The following is an 11,402-nucleotide window of genomic DNA, read 5'->3' as shown; positions in this document are numbered from 1 at the left end:
CTTCTCTCTAAGTTAAGACTTAATGTGAGGGTGTGGCGCATTCAATATGAAGAGTTGAAACAGATTTGTTTCACTTGTGGGAAGTTGGGTCACAAGGATAATACTTGTGACATGGAGATCACTCTTGATAAGGCAGGAGAAAAGACACTAAGGAAGAAGAGTATCTATGAACAACAACCTCAAATAGCTTAAGCAAGACCAGAAGAGAAGGATCAATTTGGTGCTTGGATGTTGGTCCAAAGAAATCCACGCAAGCAACCTCATAAAAATAAAGCTAGTCCAGTTTATAATGTTCAAGCCCCTGTTGCAGGTGCTAATGTTGTTAAAGCTACTTCTGGGGCAATGAATCAGAAACAGGTTTCTTTACAGAAAGGTGGTCCTAGCAGCCATAATGTCCCTCAGAGTCGAACCCAATGGAAGCCAATTAAGCCCCAGGAGGAGCAATGGTCCAGATTCAATGTCTTAGAAGTCGATCAGGATATGGAAATGACTGATATAGTCAAAGGTCAAGATGTGGCTAAAGATGTTTATGGCAAGGACACAGAGAATATCTCTTTGGACTCTGATCTGGAATTGAGAGATGCAGTTGCTCTTGGTGAAGATAGCAATAATTTTGTTGCTATGAATAAGGAAAGTCCTTCTATTGGGATGGAGGTTGATAAGGAATATTTTGAGGAGATAAATTTGGGTGATTCTTCAAGGCAAAATCCTATTGGAAACGAAAGTAGAAAAAAGATTGGTGAGAATATTATAAAAGATATGAATTTGGTAAAAGATCCTCTGCCAATTGGAAATTTTTGCCACAATAATTCTTTGCCTAAGATAAATTCACGACAACATAAGGAAAACTTGGATCCCAACCCGAGTAATTCCAACGAGTCAGATGAAGAAAGAATTATTAAAGGAGCATATTATATTGCCTCTGTAACTCCTACTGCCTTGAAGCAGAATTTACATTCTAATTCTCCTTCGATCTTGTACAACACAGTGAATCATCATGACAAGCCCCCTGATCCCAATCATTCTGGAAGTCAAGTGCCCTCCGTCCTACACGACATCCATTGGCATTGGCGAACAAAGCCCAACTCCAACTGAGTACCTTTCTACCACCCCAACACAATCCCCCGGAGATGTTGGCTACCACTCCAACTGAGTACCGTTTGTGGGATATGCTGAGAGATGCGTATCTAACTCTGCTAAATAATGTTCCATTGAACATTTATGAACGTTATCCAAATTTTCTAGCTTTTAATATGTCAATCATAATCATGGTTTGGAACGTTCAAGGGGCTGGCAATAAGCTGGCGGCTATAAGGGATTTAATCCGTATCAACAATCCGACTGTTCTAGCCTTGGTAGACACTCACCTAAGTGGTGATCAAGCACAGAAAGTGTGTGATAGGATTGGTTTTTTTGGTCAACATCGTGTGGAGGCACAAGGGTTTAGTGGTGGAATCAAGGTTTTTTGGAGAGAGGAATTGGTTAAAGTAACTATTATGGATGATCATACACAGCATGTTACGATTGAAATTGAGAAACATGGTGAGGTACCATGGCTGTTTTCAGCAATATATGCGAGCCCTGACTCGAATACCCGCAAAGACCTCTGGCGTGAACTTGAAAATATTAGAGGCAATTATACTGGTCCCTGGATTTTAGCAGGGGACTTCAATGATACTACTAGCTTGAATGAGAGATATGGTTTGAATAATTCTGAAATGCAGGAACGGTGTAAAGAATTCTCTGATTGGATTGATAGTAACGGACTGATTGATTTAGGATGTTCTGGCCCTGAACATACATGGTTAAGAGGTCTTACTCCAACTACTTTTAAATCAGCTGGGCTTGATAGGGGATTGGTGAATGATGATTGGCGAATTAATTTCCCTGAAAGGGGCTGTTAGAAACCTCCCTAAAATTGCCTTAGACCATTGCCTAATACTAATTAGTAGTTCTGGTTTTGCTCCAATCCCTAAAGCTGCAAAGCCTTTCCGATTTCAAGCGGCATGACTTAATCATGAGTGTTTTGATGACTTTGTGAGTACTCACTGGAATAATGATGTACCTCTTGTGCTGTTTCTGAAGAAGTTCGTTGATCAATTGAATGACTAGAATAAATCTGTATTCCATAACATATTTCGAAAAAAGCAGGAGCTCTTTGCTAGACTTGAGGGTATCCAGAGGTCTCTTGCTTCAGGTGGACCGTTGTACTTGTTGAAGTTAGAAGAAAAATTGAAAAAAGAGATGCAACAAGTTCTAGACGAAGAGGAAATTTTTTGGTTTCAAAAATCGAGAGCTGAGGCAATCTGTGATGGGGACCGAAACACAAGGTATTTTCATTTATCCACCATCATTCAAAGGAAGATGAATCGGATTGAGACTCTAATGAACTCAAGCGGGGAATGGATTACAGAGCCAGATGATGTAAAAAATTTGGTTTTAGAGTATTGGCAGGGGTTGTTTACCAAAGAAATAAGCAAAAGTTATCGACCTGAGATGCTTTCGAATTACTTTCCAAATATTACTACAGATGATTGGGAAGTAATTAACAGACCATTTGCCGATTGTAAGATCCTCAAAGCATTGCAGAGTAAGGAGCTGTATAAAGCCCCGGGTCCCGACGGCTTCCAACCTCTCTTCTACCAGAGATTTTGGAATTTGGTTGCTCCGAGACTGTAATCAATACAGTTAAGGACATTCTGGAAGGAAAAGCTCAACCGGATGGGATTAACGATGCATTCTTAGTCTTAATCCCAAAAATGGAGGTTCCTCAAAGGCAAACCACTTTAGACCGATAGGGTTATGCAACATCACGTACAAATTGGTGACGAAAGTGTTGGTCAACAGACTTAAACCTCTCCTTCCTTCGCTTATCTCCCCAACACAATGTAGCTTTGTCCCACATCGGCAAATTACAAATAATGTAATAATAGTGCAAGAGATGTTACACTCTATGAGAAGAAAGCAAGGAAGAGTAGGTTATATGGCAATAAAGATCGACTTCGAAAAGGCCTACGATCGTCTTCGTTGGTCATTCATTAGAGAGTCCTTGCTTAAGTTGATATTACCACAATTGATAATTGATGTGGTGATGTGGTGTATTACCTCTGCTAGACTCAGTATACTTTGGAACGGGGAACCAACAGAGAAATTTTTACCTTCCCGAGGTATACGTCAAGGAGATCCCTTGTCTCCCTATCTTTATGTGATTTGTATGGAGAGATTAGCTCATCTCATTGATCGTGAGGTGCGTTTGGGTGATTGGAAACCGGCTCGAGCAAGTAGAGGTGGACCCCCAATTACCAATTTGGCATTTGCAGACGATCTCATTCTATTCTGTGAAGCATCCGTTGATCAAGCAAGATTAATGAAAGATTGTCTCAACAACTTTTGCGAAGCCTCTGGAAGCAAAGTTAGTGTGGAGAAGTCCCGGGTTTATTTTTCCCCCAACACCAATCTTAATTCACGAGATGCAATTTGTAGTGAATTAGAGATGGAAAGCACAGAAGACTTTGGACAATATCTTGGTGTTCCCACAATAAATGGAAGGGTCACAAAATCGAGCTACCATTACTTGCTAGATAGAGTCAATAGCAAGCTTAATGGGTGGAGAGTGAAAACCTTGTCGATGGCAGGTAGAGCAGTCCTAGCCCAATCATCTTTGAGCTCGATTCCAATGTATGTTATGCAGTCTACTCGTATCCCAAAAGGAGTGTGTGTTAACATTGACAGAAAAACAAGGGGCTTTATTTGTGGTAGTACGGATGAAAAAAGAAAACCGCACTTGGTGGCTTGGTCGACTGTCACATAGCCTAAGAGCAATGGTGGGCTTGGGTTTAGGTCAATGAGACAGGAAAACACAGCATCATGACAAAGTTGGGATGGAGAGTGTTGACAGAGCCTAACTCCCTTTAGTCAAGGGTTTTGAGACATAAGTATTGCGAGGGTCAAGTAGACATTGATATGTTTAAACGTAAGGCTGACTGCTCTAACGCCTGGAGAGGGATCATAGAGAATATAGATATTTTGAAGCAGGGGATCAGTACATCTGTAGGCAATGGAAAAGGGACTCTATTTTGGTTGCACAAATGGGCTACGAAGACTCCATTGATCGATTTGGCTATCACAGACCCTCCTAATCATGTGCTAAATTCTAAGGTGTGCGACCTATGGGACATAAACAGGGGTTGGAGAATGGAAGAATTTGCTGACTATCTCCCTCCCGAAGCTTTACAGGAAATCCAATCAATTGAATTGATTGAAGATGAGGAAGCCATCGACTCAATATTCTGGAATGGATCTCCTAATGGGGGATTTTCTATGAAATCTGCTTTGCAATTGATTCTAAGAGAGGAACCGAGTGAAGATGTGAATGACAATGCCTGGAGAATCATATGGAATATTCATGCTCCTCAACGAATTAAATTCTTCTTTTGGCTGGTGTTTCATGATAGATTGATGACTAATGCAACGAGGTTTCTTAGGCCCCTTACGTAAGATCTTAGATGTTTGATGTGTGGTTTCGTTGAAGAGAATATTGAGCACATACTTCGTTTTTGCCCGGCTGCTAGTATGGTATGGAGGAAACTGGGAGGGAATATAATTGCTCAGCAAGTACATCTTTCTTTTAAGGAATGGATTATACAGAACCTGTAGGAGTGGCCATTGATTTTTGTTGTGACTTGTTGGTAGCTATGGAAGTGGCGTAATGCTAGAAGTTTCGACAGAGATGTGTCTATACCGATGGATCAAGCTTACTTCTATAATACCCCGTATTTTTATGTATTTTTATAAAGTATTTAAGTATTAATAAAATGTATTGTTAAGGGCTCAAGTATTTTAATTAAATATTTTAAAGGATTAAAGTATTTTAAATATAAGGTTTTATAAAAGTAAAATATATTTTGGGCCAAACGTTTATTAATTATTGGGCAATGTAAATTATTCCTACGTACTCTTATTGGAATAACCCATTCCAAAACCAATAACTTAAGCCCTATCCCATAACTTAAGCCTACATCTTTATTAGCCCAAATTTAACCCTACACTCTCTACTCTATAAATACACCATGAATCCCCAAAAATTTCCCACACAAAAAGTTTATTCTTATTTTCTTTCTCCTTTGTTTTATTAATTTGTGTAATTATAATTATTGATTTATGGGTTTTGATTTTATTGTTTGAAATTAATTTGATTAGTATCAAATTGTATTTTGATGGTTAAACTTTATAATTTCAGATTTTATAAATGTCATAATTTTCAGATTTTGTAAATTTTATAACCTAGGGTTTTTATGTAATCCCCCATATTTTTAACTTAATCATAATTTATTTATATATTATTCTTACAAATATTTTTATGTCAGTTTCATTAAATAAATTATTTTTATGAAAAGATTTAAGTAAACTAATGTGTTTTTACTAATTTACAAACAATTTTAACATTATAGCCCAAAATCCAAATATTACTCCTGATCTAATTAGGAAACCCAAAGCCCAAATAAAACCCTCAAAAACCCTTACCCTTCTCCTCCTTCTCACGTAAAAAAAAGGGAAAAGCTTTCATTCTTCTCCTCCTTCTCCCTGCTTTCACGTTCAAAACACAAGAGAAAAAAAAAAAACTGCAACCCCTTGCTGCCGCCCCTGCCACCGCGCCACTGCTTGACCGCCACCCCTCTGACCGCCGCGCCGCCCAGCACAGCCGACCACCCTGCAGTTCGCCTTCCTCTCTTCTCCTTCCTCTTATTTCTCTTCCTTTATTTCTTATTATTTTGATTAAAGATTCAATTTTTATTTGATTTCAATTATAAAATTATTGTTATTAGGCTTTAATAGTATGTATAAATTACAAAAGATTATAAATTTATGGGTTTTGTATGTCTAAATTATTAAATAAAATTTCAGATTATGTATTTTGTATATTTTAGGGTTTAAAGCATTGATTTTTCATGTTTTAGGGCTTGATAACGTGTTAATCAAACTATCTAATCATACTATGTTTAAATTACATTAAAGTATAATTATTTTAATCATATATAAATTTTCAGATTTATTAAAGTTTCAATTTTTATGAACAAGTAGTGTTAATTTCATGTTTTTATGCTTCTAAACCTATAAAATAATTATTGTGAGTATTTTGTGATTGAAAAAGCTTTGAACTTTATATTCTAACTTTAAAAATAATTTTCAGATTTCATACCTTTTATTTTGAAGCCTCTAATTGCATTGAATTGATATATTCTTGGGTTTTTAACACACTAACTTGCTATATAATGACTATTTCAAGTAATTATGCTTATGGGGTTATTTTATATACTTAAAACAAATTTTCAGATTTATTTACCCACTTTAAAGTTGCTGTAATTTGATATAAAACACTATATTTTCATAAATCTAACATATAAACTTGAAGTTGGGATGTTATATTACTAACTTTGATTTTTGGGGACAATTTAAAGGCTTTATTTTGATAATTTAAGAGGTTTTAAAGTAGTTTAGTATTGCTGTAATTTTAATTGCTTTGGTATTGATTTATTTCTAATTGTTTGGTTTAGGAGAGGACTTTGTAGAAGGCGACTTCTAGTTTTAAAGTGGCCAACCGGATTGTTTACACAAGGTACGTACAAGTTACGAAACCTTGCTTGTAGGTGCATATTTAAGGACGGATCGAGAACTTAGTATCATGTATAGAATTGACTGGGTTAAATTGTCTGGTTATACATTGTGAATTTCAAATGATGTGTACTAGTTTATAATGCAAATATTATTTGTGCTTTAATTGTGCAAGGTGCGCTTAAAGGCAAAGGTATGTGATTGGTGTAAAGATCAAATTATTACTCATTCATGATTATGTAAACAGGATGAGTAAAGGAGAAATTCAAGTTTTGTAAGACAAGGTTAAGGTTTTAGGGTGCCTTATGCACTCAAGGTGTTTATACACTGAGGTAGTAATGGAATAATTAATAAATGTTGTTTATCACTAATAAATCAAGAATCTAAATTGAGAATTTGCCATGTTTGATTGAATTGTTTTTGGGATGTTTGTATCGAAATGTATATGAGTCATCACAAAGTCTAAACCTGTAAATCACGTAAAGTGCAAGATGGATGAGCAATAAAACTCTGGAATGGTGCACATCTGGAGTAATGACAATCAGGGGTTGGGGTACATGGGGTATTAGCCGTGTACTTTTATCGAGGCCGTCTGATCTACGAGTCTCCTATTTCAAATATTATTTTTCTAAAACTAGGAGTTAGGTGAGATCTCATACTAACTACGGTCACGGAGTCGCGCCCGTGGTCGTTGGATGATTATTGATGTTTCCGAAAGGAGGCATGGGGTTTTTCTTTATTGATGTTCCAAATGGGACATGGGTTTGACAACCTTGTCTATTGCTAAATCTAATGAACTAATTAAATAAGTCAGTCAATATCAATTAGTGAGGTCTTAATAAATTTAATAATCGAGTCATGAATTGAGTCTATATTAATGATGCCTGTGCTTGATTATTAGTAGCATGTTAGGTATTTTCTTAATTTGATTTCGCAGCTTGTATGTACTCAGCTTTGCTGACTGCGTGCTTTTGTGTGTGTCTTTCTTTGGTCATGACCTTCACCTTTCAATGACCCTGTGACGATCCAATTTTTACACTTGTAATATTGGGGAGCAGAATAACCAGAGGTTCTTACACATGCAGCATTCATCAGGGTTGTGGGATCTTGAGTAGAGAGTTGGTTGTTTGCATTTTATTTCTTTTGCAAGTTTGAATTTATTTTAATTCGATTTTATTTGACACCAATTCTTTTGGGTTTGAATTTATTTGAACACTGAATTTAATCACTTACTACTTTTATTGGGTTTTAAATAAGGGCCTTAATGGTTCACTTGTAATACTTATTTTGATTTAATTCCTTTGTTTTAAGGTTTATTTAAAACTGTTTTGGTTTTCATCTGCTAATTTCTGAGATAGCCTTAACGTTTGAACACGTGGCGGTAGCACGCCAGTAATTCTCTTGAAATTGTTCAGGTTATATACAGGTTTCTCACAGGTTTTTAAGAGAGAATTATTGGGGTGTTAAATTATTGAAATTTTGGTGATTATAACTACTAATTAGTTTAACTTAATTCCAGATTATTTTGAACACGTAAATTCGTGTTTTAATTTTTAGATTTCCGTTCGTTAATATTAATCCCATTTTAATCCCGATCAGGTTCTGAACTCATTCGATTTTGATAAAAAAGTAGTATTTTCCATGTGGAAACAACGTTTTAAGAAAGACTCACTACCTTACCACCCTCTCGTGGCCAAATTCAGCCTCTAAATATGATTTTCGGGCAGTTTTTGATTTTTAATGAAGTTTTTTTTATACTTAAAATTTTATCCTTGAGTTTGATTAATAAAATTAATTATGTTTAAAGTTAATTAAGCATAAATATATGTTTTTATTGAAGTTTTAAGAGGTTTTTCATCATATTATAATATTAATTGTTGGTTGTTTTTTTTTAGGAAGTGATTATTTCCTAGGAGACTTTTAATTGAGTATAAAAGTGATGTATTGATAAAGTTTTGAAGGGTTTTTAATTAATCTAAAGTGCTGGAAATAGTTTCTAAGTACTACTTTTGATGTTTTATAAAGAGGGTTTAATCACCCATTAAAAAGGGAGATTATTAGGGGTTTTTAAATAATTTTCAGATTTTTATTAAACTTTAAACTTGCTGTAATTTCATGTATAAGAGTATATTTTAAGGTTTTTATGAAGAAAATTTAAAGAAGTATATATAAGCCTTTAATTTTAACTAAAGGGAAGGTTTTAAAGTGTTGTTTAATTGGATTTTGAAGGTTTTTAAGTAAGATAGTATTGCTGTAAATTTATTAGCTTGGGTATTAATTTAATTCTCGTTGTTCGGTTTAGGAGAGGAGTTTATAGAAGGTGATTTCTAGTGAATAAAGTGGCATACCAATTCGTTTACTCAAGGTATGTACGAGTTACTAAACCTTGCCTTTAGAAGCATGTTTAGGGATGTATCGCGAACGTAGTATCATGTATAGAGAAGACTGGGAATGATTGTTTGGTTATACATTGTGATTTCCGTATGATGTGCACTATTTTACTTTGCAAATATTATTTATGTACTAACTTTTCAAGATGCGCTTAGAGGAAAAGGTATGTGAATATGTGGAATGATTTATTTATTACTCATTCATGATTATTGAAATAGAATGAATAAAGGAAGAATTCAAGTCTTATGAGACGAGGTTAAAGTTTTGGGGGTGCCTTATGCACTCAAGGTGTTTATACACCGAGGTAGTTAAAGGAACCAATAATGAACATTGCTTGTCACTAATTAATCAAGAATTGAATTGGAAATTTGGTGTACTTGATTGAATGGATATTGGATTGATTGTATTGCTTGCATATGAGTCATCACCAAGTCTAAACTTGTAAATCACGTAAAGTGCAAGATGGATGAGCAATAAAACTCTGGATTGGTGCGCATCTAGAGTAATGACAATCAGGGGTTGGGGTACACGGGGTATTAGCCGTGCACTTTTCTCGAGGCCGTCTGATCTACGAGTCTCTTATTTTAAATACTTTTTAAAACTAGGAGTTAGATGAGATCTCATACTAACTACGGTCACGGAGTCGCGCCCGTGGTCGTTGGATGTTTTATTGATGTTTCCGAAAGGAGGCTTGGGGTTTTCTTTTATTGATGTTCCAAATGGAGCATGGGTTGGACAACATTGTCTATTGCTTAATCCAATGAATAAAAATGATGAGTTAACTACTTTTAACTAATGGAGTCTTAGTAAGTTGATAGTTGAGTCATGTGTTGAGTCTACAAATTAATGATGTGTGTTAATTGATTATTAGTAGCATGCTAGGGATTTCTTATTATGTTTCGAAGCTTGTATGTACTCAGCTTTGCTGATTGCGTGCTTTGTGTGTCTTTCTTTGGTCATGGCCTTCGCCTTTCAATGACCCTGTGACGATCCAATTTTTACACTTGTAATATTGGGGAGCAGATTAACCACGGGTTCTTACACATGCAGCATTCGCATCAAGGTTGTGGGGTTTTGAGTGGAGGGTTGGTTACTTTGCATAATTTAATTTGCTACTTACCTTTGAATTTATTTAAACTCGTTTTCATTTTATACTATTTCTTCTAGTTTGGATTTTGAATAAGGGCCTTAACGGTTCCAAGTTGTAAGACTTAATTTGGTTTTGCTTATTGGTTTTGAAACTTATTTGTAACTGAATTAGTTTTTCCGCTGCTAATTTCTGATATAGCCATAACGTTTGAACATGTGGCGGTAGCACGTCGGTAATTCTCTTGAATATTGTTCAGGGTCCTCACAGGTTTAAAGAGAGAATTATTGTGGTGTTACAACTTCATTATTGCTCGTGTAGGTGATATTCGTAGAGCCTACGATAGAAAAGATGGGAAACATGGTATGAAGAGGAAGCAGGAAGTGATCAACATTCGGTGGGAGTATCCACAACCTGATTGGGTGTGTCTTAACACGGATGGCGCGACAAAGGGAAATCCAGGCCCTGCTGGGGCTGGAGGGGTAATCCGAGACCAGTATGGAGAGGTGAGGCAGCTCTTTGCTCTTAATTGTGGAGTTTGTACTTGTACTAAAGCGGAGCTACTAGGGGTGATGCGTGGTCTAGCTATTGCGTGGAACAGTGGCCATCGAAAAGTTCGAGTTAGAGTAGATTCAGAGGTGGTAGTTCGATTGTTGGGTGGTGAACCTTCACCCAACTCCCCTTATATACATATAATTCGAAAGTGTAGATCTCTCATGGTTAGACATGGGTGGGAAGTCACGATCGGTCATTGCATCGAGAGGCAAACAAAGTTGTAGATTGGCTCGCAAACTATGGTGTTTCTTCGGTAGATAAACTAGTTCTCTTTGAGGCGATCCCGGGGGATCTTCGGGCCGTTTTATTGGAGGACTTGGGTGGAAGAGCTAACCCTCGGGTAGTTAGGATGCGCATGCCTTAGTCTTTAAGGTCTTTGTGATAGTTTAGTAGTTTAGTATTGTGCTGGTTTTCGTTTGTTTTTGCTTTTGTTTTTGTTCTTTGCTTCTTCTAGTTTGTAGCTTTCTTTTCTCTTGGGGCTTGCCCCTCGTTTCCACCAAAAAAAAAAAAAAGAACTGAAAATTTTAAGGTAAAGACGGTTATACCTTGCTCGGTATAGACAAAAACACGGAAAGAACACGTACCTGTTTTGTAAAGAATATACAACTTTTTGTAAAGAGCATATAGTTGTTTTGTAATGAACATACAGTTTTATATTTTTTTTTAATATCTATAATATTAATTAAGAACATGGTAATTTTATGTAATAAACACTATTTATATATACCCACCGCAATTTGAAGACAAAATTCAAAGA

General features: G+C 36.1%; 1 protein-coding gene across 1 annotated transcript; it reads left to right on the top strand.

Annotated features, from left to right (window-relative positions):
- The first annotated feature begins 1,130 nt into the window (after window positions 1-1,130).
- Window positions 1,131-2,679, top strand: LOC145588556 (uncharacterized). Its single transcript, XM_081645193.1, has 2 exons — window positions 1,131-1,859; window positions 2,152-2,679. Exons 1-2 carry the CDS (start codon window positions 1,131-1,133, stop codon window positions 2,677-2,679), a joined length of 1,257 nt encoding a protein of 418 aa, XP_081501319.1.
- The last annotated feature ends 8,723 nt before the right edge of the window (window positions 2,680-11,402 follow it).

Source organism: Chenopodium album, chromosome 17 (assembly GCF_948465745.1).
Source record: "Chenopodium album chromosome 17, dcCheAlbu1.1, whole genome shotgun sequence".
Lineage (NCBI taxonomy): Eukaryota > Viridiplantae > Streptophyta > Magnoliopsida > Caryophyllales > Amaranthaceae > Chenopodium > Chenopodium album.
The sequence above is the reverse complement of the archived record's forward strand: the minus strand, read 5'-3'. Positions and strand labels throughout refer to the sequence as shown.